The sequence below is a fragment of the Hesperophylax consimilis genome, unplaced genomic scaffold (genome assembly GCF_061612785.1).
Source record: "Hesperophylax consimilis isolate HC1 unplaced genomic scaffold, BYU_Hcon_1.0 scaffold_38, whole genome shotgun sequence".
NCBI lineage: Eukaryota > Metazoa > Arthropoda > Insecta > Trichoptera > Limnephilidae > Hesperophylax > Hesperophylax consimilis.
This window is the reverse complement of record NW_028301268.1, coordinates 1,048,267-1,074,986: the sequence shown is the minus strand read 5'-3', so window position 1 is coordinate 1,074,986 and position 26,720 is coordinate 1,048,267. Positions and strand designations below refer to the sequence as shown.

Below are 26,720 nucleotides of genomic sequence, written 5' to 3'. Positions count from 1 at the left end.
TTTTCATTTGTTCAATTCACGAAGAACTATAAGAGCCAAATTAAATAATCAAATTATTATTATAATTAAAAATCTATTTGCACAGCCCTAAAACAGGAGTCACATGAAATACGATACGTCTGTTCGTCTATATTGCTGGAAGCAATTATAATACTGCTGTCTCGTTCGTACATATCCACAGCGGGCGCTGGAAAATGAGATGATTTACAATAATTAAGACCTGCTACATATTGTTCAGCTGGATGGTAATATATGAGAAAGTACAATCATCTCAACAACGTTTGCCTCCACGCGATTCACATCCTTGTTCACCTTTGACACGCTCCCTTCAAATTACATGAACAAATTCTACGTTTTGATTTTATGTCTACAATATATACGTATATCGAAAATAAACTAATACACTTACGTTTTTTAATACTACTTCACAGAAAACAGTGTCGTGAGACAACCTCTTGTGGCGAACGATATTCGCGTTATGATTGAATATGTAAAATGCCAACATTTATATGTGTTTGGGTTTAAATGAATATAGAATATTACCAATTAAATCTTTAAATTAATTAAATTTATTTATCAATTAAGATAGTATAAATACTGTTTAATTATACAGTATTTTTTTTTGTTCAAATTGCTGTTTTTTAATACATAAAATTGACTTCGAAGTAAGTTGATTTACATAATTTTTCCAAATAATATCACACAGTTATTTAGCTATTATATAAAAATATAAAAATTGGGTCCTATAGGTTGAGATATGTTCTATTACAAAATATTTTTATATATTTTTGTCATGTTGTATGTAGTAGCAGATGAAAGTAATGTTGAGGTCGATTGGCGATTTATTGAAAACTACTATTTTATAAACAGCTGCAAAGTAAGAAAAATATTTTTTTAGATTATTTATTTTTAACAGGTTGTATAAAACATACATGTATCTAAAAAACATACACAATAAATATTTTTTTGAATATGCTGTTACGGACACAAGTGACTTCGAAAATACGAAAAAAACCGCAAAAATAGAAAAAGCCCTCTTGGACTGTTAAGTGAACTGGACAATTCGGGAGAGCAGCACTATAAATATAACTTGATGGATCTTGTGGAAGTAGATGTTTCAGAAGACGATGAATGATATCACTAATTTTAATTTAATCGTGATATTTTTATTTTATTTTACGTTTTATTCCACTTAGTTCTTACTTTTTTTATCAACAGTTAATTTTTTTCAGTTACATTTTTTATAACTCCAATTAATATTTTATTTACTTAGCTTCACTCCAAATATAAACATACATGAAGATTTTAATTTATATTTTTCTTATACTTATTACATACGTATTTATAATACATACATAACACTTCAATATTAGTCTCATTGCTCTATTCTGGATTATTTGGAGTTTGTTTAAGCTACTTGCATTACTAAGATAGAGAATACTAGAACAGTTTGTATGTAAATGGGTATTTATTTTTCATCGAGTCTATTCCTAAGTATTTACTTTATTATATGTTTAAATCGTTTCCAAGTTTTCACTTTCCTATTTTAAAATCTTATATCATTGATATATGTTAAAAAATATTCTTACTATGTATCTGGTGCTGTTCTTCGAATTGTATGAATTGTCCAGTTTACATAAGTACCCCACACGCAAACTTTGCCTTTGTTGACTTTTGTCAACACTTTTTTATATTTCTTTGTTTTTTACCCTGTATTTTCCGTTCCAATGTAACAAAAACTTTAACGAAATAAAATAAAAAATATACCACACTATGTATTTTGTATAATTAATTTTGTTTTAACATACCTTCACATAGTTGTCCTTTAATGTATCATAAATAGCAGCACATACTTCAGGTATAAATAGTGATATAGTAGACGTAGCTATTCGAAACAAGTACATTAAGGATACGTAAGAATCTCCTGAAAATAGAAAATATAATTGTAAAACTTTGTAAACACACAAATAAGTACTAAGTTTGAATCGTCATGATAGCTTTATGAAATAATACACTGCAATAATCTATGGAGACCAACATAACATTAATTATCATTAACACAATTGTCATGTGTAAAAAATGCCTGTGAAAATGTGTGATAATGTTTCTAGTATTCGACTTCACGAACTGATGAATCAGCTATCAAACTTCATAACAAATTAATATCTCCAATGAATGCATACAAAAATGCAATACAAGAATGCATAGAAAACATTACCTGACGCCAAAAATCGAAGAGTCACCATTAATTTTTCAGCTGGTGAAATAGCATTCCGAAAACGAGTATCATTCTTTTTAATTAGCGGTCCAATCCTTTCCAATATGTATTCGAAGTCAGTTGCTGTCATTCGGATAAAATTAAAGAATTGTTGTTGATCCTCAATTCTTAATTCTGCCGTTAAACGAACGAAGTATTTCTTCTTTGAAGCCAACTCCTAATCCAACACTCTCTACGGGCCCTTGCGTTTTTCTTTGACAATATTGTGCATATTATCGCGGCGGCAATCCGTTGTTTGCGGAAATGTGAATCCATAATCTAACCGTAAATAAATTCTCGTCTTTATGAACTGTAAATAAGCAAATCCCTGTTATCAAATATTACCATTTAGGGTGAATTGCCTAATACAAAAAAATATTACCAACTGACAGCTGTCAAAGTCGGCGGCAACGCGCTGTTGTCAGGAAGCCATCTTACCAAAAATAAAATTACTGGTGTAGCGGTCTCTGTGAGAAGTTCGTAAGTTAAACTTCCAAACAACTTCCGTGAGCATTATTTACGATAAGTTGGATGCATATGTAATCGCTCCTGTGAGTAACTTATCAAAAATTTACGAAAGTCGTAAATTTTACTTACAAGTGTAAACCCAGCCTTACACTTGTAAGTTTTTTCGTAAATTTACGACTTCTAGCCAATGGGCATCTTGCATTTTGAAAATCCAATTCGCCCATTGGCTAGAAGTCGTAAATTTACGAAAAATGCGCACTGAAGAGGAGAATCATTCATTTCTCCAGCCAGTCAGATTTTGTGAGCGGAGCATACCACTTGTGACTTGCGGGACCATCGGCGACCAATACACAACATGGCGGGTTGGAAGAAACTTTCACGTAAATCATCATTTAACTTTAGATAGTTTTACGGGTTATCTTTATCCTTTTAAATCTTTTTATTTCTAGAAGAAATAAATGGCGCCCTTTATAAATTAACCTCTTAACTTTTATGATGACTTTCATTTATAAAATTCAACATGCAGATGCTCTGCGAGTCCTGCACACGGCCCTGAGAATCCTTTAGTTTAAAAATAGAGTCTCTTGCTACTTCATTTATTTAATTAACCTTATATTGTGCTAGCCTCCATTCTGAATAAACGATTATTTGTTAACCTCTCAGAAAAGGACTTTTATTTACTTTGCGTCCCTTTGCGAACTGTCAAAACGCGGAAATTTTTGTGTTATTCACGAGTTTTGTTAAAAGCTCCATAACTCACGTTTTGGGAAACGTAGCCTCATTCTAAAAAATGTTTTGGAAAGATTATGAAATTCACTATCGTATTGTTTTGTTATACGTAAATATTTGCGTTTCTAAATATACATTTTCTGAAAACGTCAAAAATATGTAAAAATCGCTGACCATTATTTCAAAGCTGTGAAAAATGTACTTTTTTCTGAGTATCATAAAGAAATAACACTTTATATATTGAAGAAATATAATTAAAAACTATTGGTCACCTCAAAATATTAACCGTCCAAACTAAAATATTTTTAATAAATTATTTAAAAACGCAATAAATTACGAACGAACAAGCTGACTAGAGGTGTGCCTAATATAACGTTAACAGGTATGGATAACATAGTATCTTCGAATAATGGCATACCTGTTACTCTAGTACCGCATAACATAGAATTGAATAACTTCCCGTTATTTTATAAGTCGACCGTTCTGACATGGAACGGTTGACTTGTAAAATAACTGAATAACTAAATAATTCGAATAACGAATAACGAACGGCACGGAATAACGAAATTATGAAATAATGTTAACTTCTTGGAACTTGGAAGTTCCAAGTTCTAAGAAGGTAAGAACGTAATTTGGGTAATTCCCGATCACCGAAGATATACGAAGTATTGTTTGATAATTATATGGTATATTTGCGGCAAGTTCAAGAATGGTAGATAGGTACTTTCAGTATCGCCATGTTACTTGAATAATGCAATATTTTAAATAACTACAAAATAGTTGTTCATTGTTTCGCCGTTGAGATTGAGATTACGATCCTTGGCTACGAATTCGGAGGTCGCGGGTTCAAATTACGGCGTGCGCAAGTAAAATTTATTTGATGAATTTGTATAATTTCACAATATTTATTAGTTTTAAATAATTCGTTAGTACCTATATGGTATATTTGCAGCACGTTCAAGAATGGTAGATAGGTACTTTCAGTATCGCCATGTTACGTGAAAAATGCAATATTTTAAATAACTACAAAAAAAGTTGTTAATTTTTTAATAGCTAAATCCTAAAAATATGTGATAAAAATATAATATGATTAAATATAGTTGGATTCATTGCCTAGATATCAATTTAATCAGTTTTGTGTGTCTCCATATTCAAATTCGGCGGTTAGATATTTTTAATGTGGAATGAAATTTTTTCGCGCAGGAACGTCAAGCAATCAAGGAGAATAATTTTTATTTCTGTAATCGCTCCAGTGGTAAAAATATATATTTTTTATTTGAGGTATTTATTCAAAATTAATTCAACAATTTTATGTACTTCATAATGTATATGAAACCTTACTGTCACTAGAAAAGTGCAAAGCAATAAAAATCATCAAATTATAAACATTATTTATTTTATGCTCCTCTCCTGCCCTAATATGAATATAATATTTGATTATCGACTCAGCCGCTCGGCCCCAGCAACGAATAACGATGCCGTTCGTTATTACGTATCTACAAGCTTATCCAAATTCTCGGAATACTATGTTATTAAATAACAGGTATGATATTATGTTATTGGGTTGGGGTGTTATTTGTTATATTAGGTATCGGAAAAGAACCGTTATTCACACCTCTAAAGCTGACAGATTCAATCGACTCAGAAAATGCACCTCTAGATTCCATAGATATTTTTGAATGCAGACGCGTAGCGTTATTCATTATCGATACTCTGTTTTTTAAATCATGGCAATCCGTATACTAGTGATGGAAATAAATCGATTTTTGTAAAATCTCGCGCGCTTACGTGAAAAGACGTACTAATGTCTTGACCGCTATTATCATATTTACGTCTTTTGACGTTCTAATGTTCCGAGTGGTTAAACTCATCCTTCTTTAATTTACAGTTGATTGAATATGTTTTATTTCAGAATACACGCAATCCATATTTGATTAACATTTTATTAGTGTTGCTTTGGGCATAACTACTCATATAATTTCTCTTCTAAATAAATCGTAACAAGTCACTGAAACTTATTTGAAAGCATTATTCTAATTTTTTAATAAAATTTTAGCACGCACCAAGCAGGAGAATGGGTTGCCGTCACCTAAGAAAGTTCTGTACCCGATCTCGGCGATCCGCCTTGGCTGGGAGTCGGGCTGGCAGGTCGGCTCGGGCATGCAAAATGTAGGAAACACCTGCTACCTCAATTCCACCCTGCAGGCCTTGTTCCATGTTCCCGCCTTTGCCAACTGGCTCGTGTCCGAAACTCATCATGCCGAGAAATGTTCACAAAATGGTATGTAGAATACTAAATGAGCAGTTATTGATTTATTACATGAAGTTATTTTATTTTTTACACAATGAACTTGCTTACCTTGAGCTAGTCAATATTTTAATTTCAATGATTCTTTTTGCCTAGGGCATAGACATATGAATATTAGTAGACCTGCCCTAAGTGATTAAAAGCGTATTATCCCCACTCCCCATACCGGTTACATTGGAACCGGCTGTGCTGGCGTATGGCCTCAAGTGAAATTTGAAAACATGACGTCATCATTCTTGTGCGAACTATGGTCGAGGCATCATCGGTTCATTTTACGAAATAACACATTGCAAAATGTTGACTTGTACTATGAAAACTTGTAAAAATAGATGTGAAAAAGAGAATAAACCCAATTGTCGTATTACATTCCATAGGTAAGCATTATTTTATTTTATTTTAAGCATATTCACATCGTATAATATAGATCAGTTTTAGAAACATATTATACTATCACATCGAGAAACGTCTGGACGCGAAACACAAAGCTGGTTGGTTGCTGGGAACTAAATTATGAACATTTATAAAAGTGTCTTAACTAAATACTTAAACGAAATATTCGACTCTGAAAATACAACCGAATTTTTTTGCCGAATTTGGACTTCGCAAATTTGTTCATAACGTGGCGAGTAATTTGCGCTCCCATGTAAAAATGTCTATTCAATCAAAGGCAGATTTTACTTTTAAGAAGTAAATGGTGATATTATAATGCGAGATGCCTATTTACTGTCAGATTGATTTATTGACGAATCACAGTCAGCCTTACGCCCTTCGTTCTTCAACAGTTGATTTTACCCCTTGCCATTATCTTCTCGTCTATTAATTCCTATGTCTGTGGCCTAGGGTGTTTTTACTAAAGTATGGTTATGTTTGCTTTCAAACTTGACTATCGAAATTGCTTCAGTGGCAACATTAAATCCTTTTTCATAGCGCGTTGCCAGAATCTCATTGATAGCTGTAATTACTTTAAACAATTATTTATCCTACTTTATAATAAATAATTATCATGAGAACTTTCTTGTCATATGAATACAATACCACTACAACTTTTTACCATAAGTTGTGTGAGTTCGCTTGCTTGTATGTAAACAGGCTATCCTTCTATTGAAAGCTCCATTGTATCGTTTTTTTCTAATACAAGGATGAAGAAGTTGTAACAGAGCTATCAGCAATATGCTTTTATTTGAATAAGTAAGGCTTGAGTTTATTCACCTCGAACGTGTCTTTTGAATGTATGTATGCAAAACAGAATGTGAAATATTATGAATGTAAAAATGTTAATAACCATTGGTTTCAGGAGGCTGTGTAATATGCGGCATGCGCAAGACTCTGCTGGACACTCAGAACTCCAACGGACCCATCAAGCCTTGGCAGGTGTACTCCAAACTGCGCCTCATCTGCCGACACCTCACTCCTGGGCGACAGGAGGATGCCCAGGAGTTTCTCAGGTTAATATTCTTGGAAAAGTTAACATCATATTTATTGGTGCCCAGGTGCAGGTGCGTCATAATTATTGGTGCAGGGTCTTGGCCATCTTTATGGAACGCTTCCACTTCTAACGGCCGTTGTGGCCAATCTAATCTGAGCCGAATACTCGACTCAACCCTGCTGAAATGCCCAAATCCGTTTTGCCCAAAGCACTTGATCGCCACACCACTCAAATTTAAGGAAGCTAACCTCGTGGATTAAAGACGCTTAAGGAAGACCTACTTATAAAAACTGACAACAGAGCGAAATACGCGAAAGCAATCAATCTGTCATCGCTGTCATCTGTCATCAGTTCACGCTCTTGTCGGTTTTTTAATTCAAAAATTCAACCTCGTAAGACATTTTACGTCGAGTACTGAATATTTGCTCATCAAAACCTAACAAAACTGCATGTATTTTCATTGGTCGATAGTTTAAAGAGACATGACAGCAAAAATAGATTTAAAATCAGTAAATTAACTGCCAAATCCATCCACAAAGAGAATAAAGCTTTTTATAGTAGCGTGGATTCATTTATTGCAATATATGAGACATTTGTATAGCAAGAAGAGATTGTTTAATTTATAAATGTACCTAACCTTCCATTTCCCAACCCTTATGGGTCAGTGAATGACCAACAACCAACTGAAAACATGAACAAGTCATAAGTAATGTGCGCTTTCCAGCTATTGTTGAACTACAATGACAATGCATTGACAAGCTTTTGGATTCCACTACGTAATGGTAGTACTAAAAGTGAGGGTTTATTTGAGTGCGCCAATTCTGGGTCTACTGCATAAATATACCACTCTCGTCTACTGCCATATACCGTTTAAAGTTTCAACTGCATAAAACGTCAAACATGACGTAAACAAAAAAGTTAAGTCAATTAACACCTTATTTTTTACATATTAAATACGTTTGTTTTAAAAATATGAAATGTCGGTTTATGTATTACACTATTTAAAGTAAATTATCTGTATAAATAATAAATACAATTAATTAATGCTTCGGTATTAATTTAAAATGTAAAGTTTCTAATTTGACGTCATTTTTTTGTCTATGTAAATAAACAGTGCTACACACGAGGTGTTATGATCAAAATGTTGGCTACAGGCGAAATGGAGCAAATCACTACGATCACTTAACTGAGCAGCGCCTGGCTCAGGCTCAGAATTCCTTTGATAATCCATCGAAATTGTTGGCCACAACGGCCGTAAGTCTCCTGTAATCCAGTTCTTGGCTAAGTTTTAGCAGACTCCATAGTTTTGCAGAGCTATTAGAGATAAGCTTCATTATGGTGGTGGTGGCTTGCTATTTGATTTTCATCATTATACAAAGTGTCCGGAAACTCATAGTACAATCTGGAAACTTGTGAATCTACGTGAGGAGAGATAAAGAGAAAAAAAAATTAATCTATAGGTAGTCGACCATTAATAAGGTTTTATAAAAAATTAAGTGCAAAATTGTTTTTAAATGATTTATCAGAAATTAAATAAATTAGATTGTAAGTTAGCAAAGAATCTTATCGTGAATAACTCGACAGATTTGCACATAGATTGATTGTTTAAAACATATCTGAATATTCAATTCTAAGATTAATTTTCACTGATGAAATATATTTGTATATCACAGATATCTGGTGGAGTCCATGGAGAAGACATACCTCTCGGGGCTGGGCGGGGGCGGTAAGCAGCTTGAGCAGTACAGCAAAGAGACCACCCCGCTGAACCAGCTGCTAGGCGGCTACTTGCGCTCGGCCGTGCGCTGCCTGGCCTGCAGTCATGTGTCCACCACCTTCCAGCATTTCCAGGACCTTCTAGTGGACGCGCGCAAGGCCTCCACGCTGGATGAGGCACTGGACAGCTTCTTCTCCCGGGAGCGCCTCGAGGATCTCGGATACAAGTGCGAGGCGTGCAATAAGAAGGTCAGTAGCAAGCAAGCTAGTTAAAGAGAGAGTCAGATGGCGCCCATCACCCGCAAGCGAGTTAGTTAAAGTGTGAGTCAGATGGCGCCCATCACCCACAAGCGAGCTAATTAAAGTGTGAGCGCCCATCACCCTCAAGCAAGCTTGTTAAAGAGAGAGTCAGATTGCGCTCATCACTCACAAAGGAGTCTCCGTGCGAGCGGTGGAAACAGTTGTGGTATGGTTCCAGCTTGCAAGAAGTATTATTTGTGGCAAGTAATGATAATTACATATTTAACATTTATTTTTCTGTTTTAATCTAGTCAATGATAGATTATATTATGTTTATAGGTTTTGTAGGAATACAAAAACTCTTCTTCTCTGCTTAAAATTATTACACATGAAGGATAGTAATTTTGGGTATCCCTGTTGGCAACGGGAAGGTTAATATAATACTTGTTAAAATAGGAATGGTAAGCCACTTTGGCGTAAGAAAGTCAAGGTTTTGTGTTTTATGAATAAGATTTGGCGCACAACCAAATATCAGTGTATTGAAATGCTTTGCTTCTGGCTACTGCCTTATTTTTAATTTTATTGTCAAGGAAAGCTAACATTGTATATTGATTTCCAGGTGTCAGCGACAAAGCAGTTCTATGTGGAGCGAGCCCCCATGGTGCTCTGTATAGCCCTCAAGAGGTTCTCACTGTCAGGCGGCAAGGTGTCCAAACACGTCCAGTTCAAACCCAGAATATCCCTCAAGAAGTTCATGTTCCACCAGGGGTCACAGGCTATGCTGGTAAATATTTTACTTCTTATAACATATCATTTCAGTGCTGATATATAAGCATTTGTTAACACTACTTCAGTACAATTGAGGTACAACAATAATAATAATAATATACACTTGTTTGTTTGGAATGTGACCCTTTTGGTGACACCAGTCTGAGAATACATTCTCCCATTTATACATGTTTATTAAATTCCTTTCATAAAATTGATTGACTTTTCAGCTTATCTGTTTAAAATAATGTGGTTTTACAGGTATGCTTTTGGACACCTTATCATGTTCTTTATTTAGATAATACAAATGACTAATTTCAATGTAATTGTTGTGAACAAAGAGGTTTGTTGACTGCTAGATAAAAGTAATTTATACGTTTCAGGGCTATCGATTGGTGTCCGTCGTCACTCACCTCGGCCCTTCACAAAATTGTGGCCACTACACGGCCGTGGGATTGGGGCCAGAAGGGGTATTTTACCATTTCGATGACAGCTGTGTTCGGGCCATTCGCATGTCCAACGTCCTCGGCACCAACGCCTACATCATGTTCTACGAACTAGAAAAAACAGATCTTAACAACGTGACCAAGAATAAGTTCAACGGCCAATCATCCCCCACCAAATCCATCATTTTCACCAAGAAAGAAAACGAAGAGAGTTTGCCAGAGAAGAAAAGTACTTTCATTGAACCAGTGCTCCCAGACAGAAATAAAGAAAACAGTCCCATCAAATCTAAGTTCAGCCCTATTAAAATAAATGGATTAGACACCAATTCAAAACCCATCACCTATCGAACTACGGAAAACGGTGTCAGTACCACGTCTACATCTATCGAAAAGCCTCAATCTAAATTAACTTTAAATCTAACATTGACAACGCAATCACAAGCAGAACATTCTAACGGAATCAATGGAAAGTTCAACAACAATAAAACTACATTCTCAAATGACAATGGCTCGCTACGGAAAGCAATTTCTAATGTCCTATCACCGAGTAAATCAGTCAATATCATACAGAATGGAACGCACGCCACTAACGGGGAGGTAAAAGCATCTAGTGAAATAAAAAGCATTTCGACAAACCCTCCGAGCAAACAAAATGGTGTTGTGCTAAACGGAACGGTGCACACCAACGGAGAAATCAAAATGAAAAATAAAATAAACGGTGATGAAAAATATAATCCAGCCAAACCTGTCACAAATGGGAACGGTGCTATGCAAAACGGGAACGGAAATCATTCTGCCACTAATGGAAATGTTACCAAACCCGAACACAACGGTTCTTCGAAGAAGTTGTGTGGTCTTGTACCTTATGGTTTAGAGTCCGGTGAGGAGAATCAAGATGACGACGACGAGGATGATGACGCCAGCGTGAGGAACAAGCTGAGTGCTCCGAGACCGCAGCCGCCCAAGGACGCGGTGACTACTAAGGCCACAGACCATGGCTGGAAGGTTTCCAACGTGGTTCCGGTAGCTCATCATAGTCCCAGCCTCAATGGAGTTGTCAACAGCAAGTTAGTTTACCTTTTTTGTGTATTTGTGGAATGTTCTAAATTGGAAGATACTCTCAGTAACGCCCTGGTGAAAGACCACCATTTAAAATTGAAATGGCTTTAGCCATGTTTGGTGACCAGATTTGAATAGCCAGGTACTTCCCCACCTTCCTCATCTATTTTCCCCCTCCGTTACCTTCAGCCTCATAACATACCCCAATTGGGGATACCATAGTCGCACATGCTGCAATTGGGACTCTTGTTTATTATTCTTACAAAAAAAAAATTAGTTAAGTACATAGTTATTTATGAAAAAAGTGTGCAGCAATGTATAAAAAGATAATAATAAGATAACTGCACTGCTGCAAAATTGGATTGATTTAATCTTTTTATCTGGCAGAATTAAAAAAAAAATATTTAGTGCAGAAAAGCATTGAATATTACACTTATATACAGTAAAACTCGCTTAAGAAGTTCCCACTTAAGAAGTTTTGATTTTTGGTCCCTTGAAAATTCCATACAAAAAACACGATTTTTTCCCACATCAGAAGTTTTAGAGCTAAAACTGCTTCCCGTTTTTAGAAATCCGACGGTAAAATCAACAAAAACGAAATATTGTGTCGCAAAATATCTAAAATGAACCTTTTTCCTAAAGTCATAAATTGAAAAACGTTGACTGAAACCCATACCTAGTACCTGAGACCATAAAACCCTTTGTCGGCCGCCAGGCCGTAGGCCGTAACCTGCCGTAACCAATAAATAAACCAAATACCCCGTCTTCTAATCCCCTAACTAGGTAAAATAGCAATGGAACGAATAAACAATGCGGAATTATGTAACAAATATGCAAGCGTCTTTAAGGCCGAAATAACATGAAAGATTATATTAAACTCAACCTTAATGACAACGTGGGCTAGATCTACATTTGCATACATTTGACGCCTCCTTCAATAATCTTTTTATAATCAACTATGTTCTACCATTTTTCATTTATTTCACATTCCCACCTTTTTCTAAATACATATGTAATACTAATTACCATGATAACTAGAAGATGTATATATATATATTTTTTTTTGACCGCTTGGATCATATGAGCTTGTTTTCACGACAATTTAACGTAGGTAGACATAGGAATGACGTATGCCCCGGACTCGAGTTATTAAATGGCTAAAATTGAATCCCACTTAAGAAGTTTTCCCACTTAAGAAGTTTTTTTTCCCCGGTCCCTTGGAAAACTTCTTAAGAGAGTTTCACTGTATATATATTTTAGGATAGCTGAAGTTGATTGATGAAGAAAATAAAACCTTCCAAATTATACGTCTGATAATTGATTAATGTTTCCAGATTGAGAAGAAGTATAGAGGCTTGTAACGAGCAGCCCACCGTCAAAAATGGTGCCTCATCCACCAATTGTAGTGGGAGCGGTGGCGGCAACAGCAGCGCGGGGGCCCCCACAGAGCCGCAGAGGGACGTGGTGGCCCAGCTGCAGCGCCTGTCGCACCGAGGGTACGGGGCCCCCGTCACCACGTGGAACGGTCACCATGCGCAGCTGAACAGACAGGTTGGTGATGTTATTGTGAATACAGAGTGTAATAAAATGTAATTATTATTTTTTTGGTAAACTAATGATTAACTCTTTGCACGCGGCCGTATCAACTGTTGTTACGGCAAAAAGTCCATACTCACACGCGGCCGTATCAACAGTTGATACGGAAACTTTGAATGCCGATATTCCAGCGGTCTTTTGACATAAATTTATTTCCCGCTCGCTTGAACATTCGTAGAACTATCACGATGCTGACATCTACAAGAATTTCTCGAAAATAAAATTGTATTTCATTTAAAAACATCGATAATCAAGTGAGCCTCTTTGCGCCTTCGAGTGCCATAGTTTACAATTTTGCCGACGGATGGCGTTGATTCAATTTTGTTATTACATTAAGTGACATAATATTTAAGTGTCCAGTTTTAGAAAAAGTTTTCATAACAAAAAATGATAAGTGCTCATGGTGTTCCACTTGTGTCTATCACCTAAGTACACACACGCCGAGTGAATGGCGGGACCACATTCAAAAGATACGGTACGTCTTTGTATGAAATTTTATGATTTTGTTTTTATAAACATCCAAGAGTGTTGACACACGAGGATTTGTTATCATATTGTGGAGAATAATCTGTTCTGTCTATATAGTCCAATAAATCATGCCAGAATGCTATAATTTGACATTTAATTGCGTGCATAGGTATTTGAAAATATGTACCGCGTACGGGTATAGATAAAACGGAGCAAATTAACGCGTTCAAAGGGTTAAGACAAGATTTTTTATGCATAGCACAAAGGGTAACAATTATTTTTATAAGCAATAATTAAGAGCCTGACGTTGGCGTCATGTATCTTTTATCAGGAGATTTTTCAATGTGGATGAGTGTTTCAGGCTAATAATTATTGCTTATAAAAATAATTGTAATAAAATGTACCTGACAGACTTTAATCCAGCGGATTCCTGAGCTTATTTGGAGTTAAATTGTAGAAGTCATTTTGCTGACCGGTGTGACATTTTTTCATATTTCGCCACTGGTTAAATGTCAACACATTACATGATACGAGCTCTGTCTCGTCTGTCCAATGCTTCGGGAATACACATGATGTTTTAATTTGTCACTTGGTGCGGAAATACAATTAATGTTTTGTTTTTTTATGTATGAATTTTGGTGATACTAAGGACGGGTTGCGCTACCTCCTTAAGCCAATGTTTCGGACAGCATTGCAGTGTCCATCATCAGGGCAGATGTGTAAAGATTGGGGTGAAGTGTGTGTTTATCTATGTGGATGTGACACCGTATCGCCAACTCCAATTCTCTAAGAGCTGGTAAAATCATTATAAATATAAGTAGCTCTTCTGGGGAAACTACTTATACAATATTACTTAAAATTTTGATGAATACATAAACACCATCAGTCTTACTTATAAAGATTCCTTAAAACGCCGCTGCAGCGCTACTAGTGATACGGTGAGGAGGGCCTTATACTGCTCGTGTTAAAATATTTAACTGCCTAACCAGGTGGTAACCCTGTAACACACTTCGGCTGGGAAAGGTAGTATGTACCCGTTAGGTCGATTGATGCTTAAGGCCGGGAAGGGTAGTTCTACCTTTTGCGCCGGCCTCATTTCAATGGAATAAAAGACAGAATTCTTCAATGTTTTTATATTAATTTTATATACCAATCTCTTTGTGAAGGTCCCAACTATATGTACACAATTATCGAATGGTAATGCAAGTCTTTTTTTGTTATTATTTATCTTAGTGCCTTTCGTTTACTGGTATATCAACTAAAGGATAGTATATTATTTGTTATTGAAATAATTCAATTCCTGGAATGAGGGTTTTTATGACCGCAATACCCGATTCGAATTTCTTTCTCTGTTCCGCACCCACTCTAATCCCATGTGCAACTGAGCGAGAGATGTCGGGCGTATTTAGAGAAAGCAGGTACATATCAGCAAATACCGATAGGCGGACCGTAATAAACATATTACAAAGTTAATTGAGTTGCATTTCAAATAATATTTGATTTCATTTAGTACTTTTATAGCTTGGGAATGCTGACTTACTATGTAGGAATTCTTACTAAAATATCAAAATTATTTTTGAAGATAGAGCGATTTAAACATATCAATAAAATACCCAGCCGAAATGTGTTAACATTGTACGAACTGGTGAGCTGTCATATAATATATATGTATATATATATTTTTGGTTCCATGTTAACTCAACACAGTGACAATTCAACACACTTTTAAAAAGTGATAATTGATTGATAAGTGATTTTTAAGATCATTAGAAACGATGAAATTTATTTTGTTTTTAACCTAACCTAACCTACTTAACCCAGTTAATAAAGTTTTTGTTTCATCACTTTCCATGACTTTATATAACTTTTTAAAGATGTAGTGAATTATCATTGTGATGATTTATCCGGTCACCATATTTTTTATATCCCAGCAGTTGTTAAGGATGGTATAGACTCCTGATTTCAGGTGGGTCAATCCGCACCAAATCATCCAGAAAATTTTGGATTTAATAATAATAATAATAATTGGGTCACCCACCATCTCAGATTTTGATGAAACTTTAAATTTTTAATCCTTCCATATAGATAAGAAAATATACCAAATTTTACCTTCCTACCTCAACTCGTTTTTTTTTATGGGCAGTTGAAGTTTGGGCAAAATAAGCGTTTTTACATATTCCGAGCACTCCGGAAGAGCTTGTACCTTCAATGAAAAAAAATTGTATCTTTGTCATTTATAGTGCAAATGCAATGAAAATTTTCAATATTATCAAGAAAACTATGCAGATTGCAGAAAAAAATAAATAAACCCTTTACATTTATCTACTTGACTTTAAAAAATTACCAAAAGTAATTTTTTAAGTAATTTTTGGGACGGAAAAGGTACTTTACAAAAAAGCAATATCTCGAGAAGGTACAGTGTTAATGAAGTAATTTTTTTTTTTATTCATATCTACAAATAGCATAGAATCACATACAAAAATAAAATTCATGGCATTTTACTTGCTTCAATAAATAAAATCCATTTTAAACTTTTTTCAAACTTTTTGTAATTTTTTTTTTATTCTTATCTACAATAAACATAGTACAACCTAAAAAAATAAAACTCCTGGTATTTTGTGTGCTTCACAGTGTAGAAACGTTTTTAAAATGAGAAATCTTAATCATACAGAATTGTTCCAAGTTTTTTAAAATCTAGATACTGTATTTGCAAATAAAAAAAGTCAAACTTATTCGGTCCTTTACAACATGCTGGTAAGCTTGCAATGTAAGCTTAAGGCACCAACAAAATAATGTACCTTGTTCCTTACCCTGAATGCATACACCATAGCAATATTTTATAACAAGATCAACTTTTTAACTCTTTTCAATACAAAGTTAACTCTTTAAAAAACAAATACAATAAAAATAAAACAGGCAATGTAGGATTAGGTTAAATGAAAGTACATTACAATAATATTGTTTACAAATAAATGTTCAAGTTCATTTTTTACTTTTATTCTTGATCTGACCCATAAGATGGTTGAACTTTTGATCAGCATGATGAACGTCTTTTTCAAGAAAGTAGTAAGCTCTTCCTGAACCTTTTGTTGTGGGAGGGTCAACGATATTAAAAATATTTTGTAGTGGAACAAAACAAATATCTTCTTTTTGATGTGGCCAGTAAAAGGATGGAGCTGGGCCAAAAGGATGCATAAACTTGATTGATACATCACACTCGTCTTCATCTTTGGAAACCACAAGTCCAAAAAACCAATGGTTGTCATATACGCAAGCTACATAAGAGTTTGTACAAATTTGTACCATACTTAGTTGCTCAGAGCGATTTCGTTCCCCACTGAAGTTAAAAATCAAAGCATAATCTGAATCTGAACTTATCCTTTTTGTGCCAACTTCATTTTCAGACAGAGGAACAAAGCAGTGGAAACCTCGAGTGCCTGGTATTGTTTTAGCTTGTGAAAAACGCTGCTGTAATTGTTGCCTGCAAGTGAATAAGCTTTCTTTTCTCAGCAAGTAAAAATATATATTTTCTACTCTCGACTGACAAAACTTAAAAATTCGATTTACGCGGAAATATATCATATTTTTACGAATTTACATCAAATATTTGAATTTAAAGGGTCAGCCGCGACGGAAATCGGCCGCGCATTCTCGATTTACACGGAAATATATCGTATTTTTGCGAATTTATTTCGAATATCTGAATTTAAAGAGCCGGCTGCGACGGAAATCGGCCGCGAATTCTCGTTTTACGCGGAAATATATCGTATTTTTACGAATATCTCAATTTAAAGGGTAGGACGCGACCGAAATCGGCAGCGAAATCTCGATTTACGCGTAAATATATAGCATTTTTACGAATTTATTGCGAATATCCGAATTTAAAGGGCCTGCCGCTACGGTAATCGGCCGCGAAAATTAAGAAATAATTGGTATTAATACGAATTTACAACTAAAATACCACCCGGATTTGAAGAGGCGGCCGAGAAAATCGATTTTGGCGTTTTTTTTTTTTTTTTTTTTTTTCATAAAATTTCGAATTACGTGGGAATTCGTTAATTCGAAATTTGATTTTTGATGTCCCGTGGATTTCGAATTAACGAGGTTCTACTGTATCAGCAAATACCGATAGGCGGACCGTAATAAACATATTACAAAGTTAATTGAGTTGCATTTCAAATAATATTTGATTTCATTTTCAGACAGAGGAACAAAGCAGTGGAAACCTCGAGTGCCTGGTATTGTTTTAGCTTGTGAAAAACGCTGCTGTAATTGTTGCCTGCAAGTGAATAAGCTTTCTTTTCTCAGCAAGTAAAAATATATATTTTCTACTCTCGACTGACAAAACTTAAAAGTTTTGTCTACAGTTGTGATAGTGTTGCCAGGGCCAAGTTGCAAACTTTCTCTAGTTAGAAGACGTTTTACTGTTCCACCTATTCCATCACAGGGAGATTTCCCATGACTCGTAGCAAAAAACGACCAACATGCTTTCAAGTTGAAGTCTTTTTGATGGTGACACAGATTTAAAAAGTTTTTGCAGTTTTTATATTGCGCTGCGCAACCATCAGTAAAGTAATGCACACTTTGAATTTGGGGAAATTTTTGATTTAAAAATTGAGCAACAATTTTTTGAGTTTCGTAAACGAAACTTACATCATGTTCCAAGTCATCTGAAATTACACACAAGCTTGACACTGTGAGATCTTTGCCAGGCTCTTCACAAGTGTAAATTACCACTGGGTGGAGTGAACAACTGTCTTGCGTCCAGTGGTAACCCTGGACTTCATTCTGGATAACATAGGAGAAGTTTTCACTGAAGTCTAATAACACAACAGCTTCATTTATCTGAAGCTGTGCTTTTAGGGACTCTTTGAGATATTTTGATTGAGACTTTGTTATAAAAGAATGAGGAAGAAGTTTTACAAGACTCTTCACAAGATGTTCTACATATTCATGAAAGGGAACTGTAACTGAAACCTGCTGTGTTCTATCAGTAGTTACCCATGCACTGTATGTAATTTCATCTTCTTGGTCCCATTCTTCAAATTTGAAAACCAAGTCTGTAGATACAAAACTTCTTTGTTGAATAAGCTTTTTTTCAAATTCACTTAACAAATCCACACTCGTTAATTTCTCTGACTTAGTATAACTTTTTTTGTGACATTCAGTACCATTATGTTGTCCCACACTACATTTAACTAAACTTGTTTCGATTAGAGACATTTTAACAACGTACACCATAACATGAAACAACTACTGTATTTATATAGATGATCACTGCTTTGAAGCTGACTCAGAACTAAGCATGTCAGAGGAAACAAAGCATGTAGTATCCTGCAAACTTAGTGATGAGGCAGATAGTAATTTTCATGTTCTGTCTTGTTCTTGTTGCAGATACATCATTTCCATGTAGTGACTTGTCTCTAGGACTGTTTCTTTGATATTAGTCCATTCATTCAACCTATATTACTAGCTATATACCTAAACTATAACTTGCCCAATTACAAACTAAAAATAGATATAAAAAAAATCACAAAAAGTTTGAAAAAAGTTTAAAATGGATTTTATGTATTTTTGTATCTAGATTTAAAAAAACCTAGAACAATTCTGTATGATAAAGATTTCTCATTTTAAAAACGTTTCTACACTGTGAAGCACACAAAATACCAGGAGTTTTATTTTTTTAGGTTGTACTATGTTTATTGTAGATAAGAATAAAAAAAAATTACAAAAAGTTTGAAAAAAGTTTAAAATGGATTTTATTTATTGAAGCAAGTAAAATGCCATGAATTTTATTTTTGTATGTGATTCGATGCTATTTGTAGATATGAATAAAAAAAAAAATTACTTCATTAACACTGTACCTTCCCGAGATATTGCTTTTTTGTAAAGTACCTTTTCCGTCCCAAAAATTACTTAAAAAATTACTTTTGGTAATTTTTTAAAGTCAAGTAGATAAATGTAAAGGGTTTATTTATTTTTTTCTGCAATCAGCATAGTTTTCTTGATAATATTGAAAATTTTCATTGCATTTGCACTATAAATGACAAAGATACAATTTTTTTTCATTGAAGGTACAAGCTCTTCCGGAGTGCTCGGAATATGTAAAAACGCTTATTTTGCCCAAACTTCAACTGCCCATAAAAAAAAAACCAGTTGAGGTAGGAAGGTAAAATTTGGTATATTTTCTTATCTATATGGAAGGATTAAAAATTTAAAGTTTCATCAAAATCTGAGATGGTGGGTGACAAATCCAAAATTTTCTGGATGATTTGGTGCGGATTGACCGTGAGTACAGTACTAAAAGGACGAAATCAAAAGCAATACAATTGACTTGTTTGTCTTGTATTGTAATGTCTTTGAGTTTGGCACAGTACATGTATCCCCATGAGTATAAATAGTTGAATTAATATTACTTGTTGTACAGGATAATGTGTCAAGAAGCCCCTCTCTGCGTCAAGCGGTAGTCCACCATCTCCGAGATAGTTTCCTCAGCATGATCCTGTCCTCACCGCCATTCTCCGTGGCTCAGATTTCCTTCTTCGTAATCCATCTCAATGCCTGCCTCCAGTCCCTATCCTGTCCACCCAAGATAGCACCTTACCAAAGGTACCAAATACCCTAGAACATTAATAATACTTCACTAAAATATTGGCAGTTTTTTTAAAAACAATGTAAAAGCACCACATGCTATTTTTCTCTATCTGCACAGACAGACTGTGCCACAGCTAGTGAATAATGATAATAGTTGATAAGTATATTGGATTATATAATAATAATAATAATAATAATTGGATAATTTGTAGAGCGCCGCTTTTGTGAAAAATCACCTCAAGGGCGCTGTACAATTTATTTCCTAGGATCTACATTTGTTATTTAGAAATGATACCAAAACATACTTACCTGGCAAGTCACTTCCAACAAACACACTTATATTAAAAAGTTTATGCTTATAAAAGATAGAACTGCACGCAGAGGACACTATATCAAAAAACACTGGTCGTCGCATGATCTTAAGTCTGCTATAGTTTTATTTTAATTTAAATGTATTTTAACTGTCTTAAAAGCCTACAAATTGTTAGTTGTTATCATTTTTATTTATTTATTTTTAATTATTATTTTTATTTATTTTATTTTATTTTTATTATTTTTTACATTTTGTTAATTTAAATTTAAATTGCCGTCAACTGTGAAAGTGGAGGTTTCTGAAATTATGGATACGACTGTCTGAAAAGGTGCGTTTTAAGTTTAGACCTAAATTCTGTCGAGTCTGCGATCATTCTCAAATCATGTGGCAGTCCATTCCAGGCTTTAGGTCCTGACACGGCAAAAGCACGCTCTCCGAACTTAGTATCTGGTGTGCGCTTTGGTTCCTTCAACCTTCCGATAGCTGATGACGTTGCTGACCTAAGGGTTGACTGTCGGGAGTTGGAATCTTCTGGAATACACAATTCTGATAAATAAGCCGGAGCCATTCCGTTAAGTGACTTAAATACCATCCAGCATACCTTGAACTGGATTCTTTCAGGACATTTGAGCCAGTGCAGATTTTTGAGATGCTCTGAAATGTGGGAGTATTTAGATACTCCGGTGATAAGCCTTGCCGCGGCGTTGAAAACGGATTGTAATTTGTTGATTTGACATTTAGGGAGACTTGCATATGTAGATACTAAATGGAAGGTGCCTAACAGCACTGCTCTCTCAATATCCACGAATAAACAATTAATTTTGATTTTCCTGCAGCTCCAAGTTGGGGGCCCTGTTGTGCTCGTGTGGAGATTATACCCTCCAGCTGAGATTGATGGAGCTGCACTCCTTCCTGGGACTGCGCCCCACCTTGCCCCCGGGGCGTGCCTACCGCCACGTGCAAGCTAACATAACCGAGGATAACTTTGATGCAGTAAGTCTAAAAAGACTAAGATAATGATAAACTGACAATTCCATTCAGCTCCTTTTAATCACAACGAACACTGTCGAATAATAATACGTCCAGCTTCTGATATTCTACATAAGATGGCAACCTGCTACACTAGCGCCTCTAGTATTATCAGAGGAAAGGCTGGAGAACCCATTTAGACATTATGTGTACATAGAGGATGTCACTACAAAGAGGAAACTAAACTAACTCAATGCTGGCAGGTGTGGCAGACAACACTCACATTCCTTGCTTCATTCATATGTATACAGCGTCTCACACATACTCTTTTGTTATTCTGACTCTTAACATGAACCGACTCGGGTATTTGATTCACTTGTGCCTTGTCTTCTTCCTTCTACCATTCACTTATATATATATATTATTCTCATTACACTCATTCAACTACTCTAAATTCCATACTCTTTTGTTATTCTGACTCTTAACATGAACCGACTCGGGTATTTGATTCACTTGTGCCTTGTCTTCTTCCTTCTACCATTCACTTATATATATATATTATTCTCATTACACTCATTCAACTACTCTAAATTCCCAAACCATCTAGGGGTCCCCTTCTCAAGCTTAGCATTATTAGCCTTGCATTCTTTCCGGATCTCCCCACAAACACACACCTCCGAGATCACAACAAAATGATATTTTTTAACTTTTCAGGACTGCAGACTCTTTTTAAATGAAATCAACAGCATAGAACTGCGGGTTGTATCCTTCCAATGCTCGAAGCTGTCCATAGGATATCTTGAGATGGAGGGCCCGTTGTGGGTGGACTGGAACCTCGGCTCCTCCACGGTGTCGTGGACCTGCAGAGGGGCACAACTGGGGCTCTCCCCCGGCTGTCTGGAGCCCCTCTCCCTAAGACTGGAAGAGGTGCAAAATATTAACTACCGCCGGTGAGTTTTTTTTTCTTCCAAAAGAGTAAAAAATCACCCACATTCAATGACGAGACAGTTACGTGACAAAACAGAACATATTCATGTATGACAGAATTTTATTCCTATTGAAACTCTGAGAATAATTTCGTGGGTATACATATAAATATGCTGGCAAAATCATTCACTCCAAAATTGCTGTTTTGGGAAAACAATCATTAAAGTTCTGTACCAACTTAAAACGTTTATCAAATTCAATTGAAATTTGTGTTAAGATAAAAATCCAGTATAAAATAAAGTCGCTATCCGCTTCTGTCAGCATCTCTATTAGAGTACATCTTCAGGGTGGCCACAGACCTGGAAAACCGGGAAAACCGGGAATTATCAGGGAATTTTACCGAACCGGGAATTATCAGGGAAATGTCAGGGAATTTTAAAATATTCTTAAAATATCAGGGAATTCCAAAAATAAAACGAAATTCGTTATTTACGATTTGTGAAGTCCCAAAGTTGTGTTTTATTACTTTTACTTGCGGCGTATGTAACAAAAGATATGCCGACAAAGACAAACTAGATAAGTAGGTATTTTTTTATTATTATTTTCGTAAATAGCTCTTGCAACACAATCATGTCGTAAACCACCCGCCTTGGTTTTTCCCCTATATTATGTAGGTGCGAAATCTGTAAAGAAAAAGCTAGCAAAGTTACAACAAAGTGTCAAAAGGGTCGGACACCCAGTACGGTCGTAATAAAATTTAAAGATCATCATTATCAACATTTTTACAAAGTGTCAATACAGTAGAACCTCGTTAATTCGAAATCCACGGGACATCAAAAATCAAATTTCGAATTAACGAATTCCCACATAATTCGAATTTTTATGAAAAAAAAAAAAAATACGCCGAAAATTGATTTTCTCGGCCGCCTCTTCAAATCCGGGTGGTATTTTAGTTGTAAATTCGTATTAATACCAATTATTTCTTTATTTTCGCGGCCGATTACCGTAGCGGCGGGCCCTTTAAATTCAGATATTCGCAATAAATTCGCGCGTAAATCGAAATTTCGCTGCCAATTTCGGTCGCGGCCTACCCTTTAAATTGAGATATTCGTAAAAATACGATATATTTCCGCGTAAATCCAAATTTCGCGGCCGTATTCCGTCGCGGCCGGCTCTTAAAATTCAGATTCGAAAAAAATTCGCAAAAATACGATATATTTCCGTGTAAATCGAGAATGCGCGGCCGATTTCCGTCGCGTCCGACCCTTTAAATTAAGATATTTGATGTAAATTCGTAAAAATATGAAATATTTCCGCGTAAATCGAATTTTATCGGCAGTTTTTCGTCGCGGCCGGCCTTTTAAGTTCAGATATTTGAAGTAAATTCGTAAAAATATGTCATATTTCGGCGTGAATCGAAATTTTTCGGCCGATTTCCGTCGCGCCGTATTTTTTAACTCGGATATTCGAAGTAAAGTAAAGGTATTTTAGTTGTAAATTCGTATTAATACCAATTATTTCTTTATTTTCACGCCCGAGTTTCGTCGCGGCCGACCCTTTAAATACAGATATTTGGTGTAAACTCGTAAAACTACGACATATATCCGCGTAAAACGTATTTTCTCGGCCCTTCAAACTCGGATATTCGAAATAAATTTGAAAAAAATACAACATTCCAGTGTAAATCGATTCAGATTTACAAAATAATAATACTAATTAGGACGATGTATAACCATGTAAAAAAAAATTTTTTCGGCGTTTTACCGCCATGGCTGACTTTTAGATTCAGATTTACGAAATATTATGATTTATTTTCGCAAAAATCAAATTTTTTCGAATTTCCCGAACAAATTTTCGGGCGCGGACAAAAATAAATTTCGAATTACGAATTAACGAATTTCGAATTTTTGGCGAAAATTTCGAATTACGCGTTTTTTAGAATTATCGGGGTTCTACTGTACTTACTTTTGTTTATTTGTCTATTTTTGTCTGGTCTTTTCATTTGTACACAAATTGTCTTCAGGCGAAATATCATAAATTTGTAATAAGTGTATTTTGTTTTGAATTGATCATTGTGGTGCAAGGAAATAATAAATGCTTTAGATGACGGAATTCCCTTTATTTATGTATCTGTTCTAATTTTCTGGCGTAGATGAAAATCGTGTTTCAAAAATAAAATTTTGAACGATATGTCCTTATACCAAATAAAACATATCAGGGAAAAATATAGAAACTGCCCTGGAAAACCTGGAATTATCAGGGAATTTTGAAATCCGTTTTTTGTGGCCACCCTGATCTTATTTGAAATATACCCCCAGCAAGTTAATGTTAAAGAAATCCAACATTACTTCACGTTCATTAGTCATGCCGGTCATTTTATCCGCGCTATCCACGTATGTCTGTTTGTGCGCTTAGTTCTTCTAAACTACGCAATGGATTTTGATATGATTTTCACCGTCATTTAGAGGATGTCTTCCGGAAGGTTTATGTATATAATATACGCATATTATATTTATAGAAAGTAGAGAAAAATTGATGTTTTGTAACAAGTGGAAAAAAAATATTTTCGTGCGCTTAAATTGGTAACGCTGGCTAAACCTTATGAGATACATCAAAATAATTTAATACAGAATTGTATATCTTAAAAAGGCCTACAGAAAAGTCTGCGATGGTATATATCTGTCTTGTAAGGATAATCATTTTTATCTTTTACATATATAATGGTTTATTTGCTAAGCTATTTTGACCAATACATATAATAATACAGAATTGTATATCTTAAAAAGGCCTACAGAAAAGTCTGCGATGGTATATATCTGTCTTGTAAGGATAATCATTTTTATCTTTTACATATATAATGGTTTATTTGCTAAGCTATTTTGACCAATACATATAATAATACAGAATTGTATATCTTAAAAAGGCCTACAGAAAAGTCTGCGATGGTATATATCTGTCTTGTAAGGATAATCATTTTTATCTTTTACATATATAATGGTTTATTTGCTAAGCTATTTTGACCAATACATATAATAATACAGAATTGTATATCTTAAAAAGGCCTACAGAAAAGTCTGCAATGGTATATATCTGTCTTGTAAGGATAATCATTTTTATCTTTTACATATATAATGGTTTATTTGCTAAGCTATTTTGACCAATACATATAATAATACAGAATTGTATATCTTAAAAAGGCCTACAGAAAAGTCTGCGATGGTATATATCTGTCTTGTAAGGATAATCATTTTTATCTTTTACATATATAATGGTTTATTTGCTAAGCTATTTTGACCAATACATATAATAATACAGAATTGTATATCTTAAAAAGGCCTACAGAAAAGTCTGCAATGGTATATATCTGTCTTGTAAGGATAATCATTTTTATCTTTTACATATATAATGGTTTATTTGCTAAGCTATTTTGACCAATACATATAATAATACAGAATTGTATATCTTAAAAAGGCCTACAGAAAAGTCTGCGATGGTATATATCTGTCTTGTAAGGATAATCATTTTTATCTTTTACATATATAATGGTTTATTTGCTAAGCTATTTTGACCAATACATATAATAATACAGAATTGTATATCTTAAAAAGGCCTACAGAAAAGTCTGCAATGGTATATATCTGTCTTGTAAGGATAATCATTTTTATCTTTTACATATATAATGGTTTATTTGCTAAGCTATTTTGACCAATACATATAATAATACAGAATTGTATATCTTAAAAAGGCCTACAGAAAAGTCTGCGATGGTATATATCTGTCTTGTAAGGATAATCATTTTTATCTTTTACATATATAATGGTTTATTTGCTAAGCTATTTTGACCAATACATATAATAATACAGAATTGTATATCTTAAAAAGGCCTACAGAAAAGTCTGCAATGGTATATATCTGTCTTGTAAGGATAATCATTTTTATCTTTTACATATATAATGGTTTATTTGCTAAGCTATTTTGACCAATACATATAATAATAAAAGATTCTTATCCATTTAACTATGTTATTTACGTTGGTCGTTTAATGTAGATCAAAATTGCCATGTACAGAGCATATCGTTTTAATGATAAGCCATAGTATTCAAGAATCTTTTTTGACCGATATAGTTTAAATCCTTACCGAATTACTCACATTAGTTACATTTGGCTTTAAATGTAGTTAACAATTGTTCAAAAATATCTTTAAAGATATCGCAAATTGAAAAATCACTCTCGACAATACGGTCTGCCGCATGCACAAATAACCATGCGCGACACCATAAAATTGACAACCTGTGGGTCGTTCCCTATAACTCACTTCTTATAAAAATTTTCGATTCATATTCATTTTTATTCATATTCAGCAAATGATTTCACAAAAACTGACAAAGCTATTATACATAGAAACCTTCCGATGGAGAAATCAGTTGACGGCTTTC

At 34.6% G+C, this 26,720-nt stretch overlaps 1 protein-coding gene across 4 annotated transcripts in view; it reads left to right on the top strand.

Annotated features, from left to right (window-relative positions):
- Positions 1 to 22,201, top strand: part of LOC149409033 (uncharacterized) — a 40,825-nt gene extending 18,624 nt beyond the window's left edge. For 3 of the 4 annotated variants that reach the window (XM_089650223.1, XM_089650222.1, XM_089650225.1), the window contains 8 exons: positions 5,511 to 5,735; positions 7,057 to 7,207; positions 8,862 to 9,153; positions 9,764 to 9,928; positions 10,296 to 11,425; positions 12,752 to 12,968; positions 21,225 to 21,381; positions 22,072 to 22,201. In XM_089650223.1, coding sequence (XP_089506349.1) covers positions 5,511 to 5,735; positions 7,057 to 7,207; positions 8,862 to 9,153; positions 9,764 to 9,928; positions 10,296 to 11,425; positions 12,752 to 12,968; positions 21,225 to 21,356 — 2,312 coding nt within the window. In that variant the 3' untranslated portion in view covers positions 21,357 to 21,381; positions 22,072 to 22,201. Of the gene's footprint in view, positions 1 to 2,641; positions 3,106 to 5,510; positions 5,736 to 7,056; positions 7,208 to 8,861; positions 9,154 to 9,763; positions 9,929 to 10,295; positions 11,426 to 12,751; positions 12,969 to 21,224; positions 21,382 to 22,071 lie in introns of those variants that run through there. The other variant, XM_089650224.1, reaches the window with a different exon arrangement.
- The last annotated feature ends 4,519 nt before the right edge of the window (positions 22,202 to 26,720 follow it).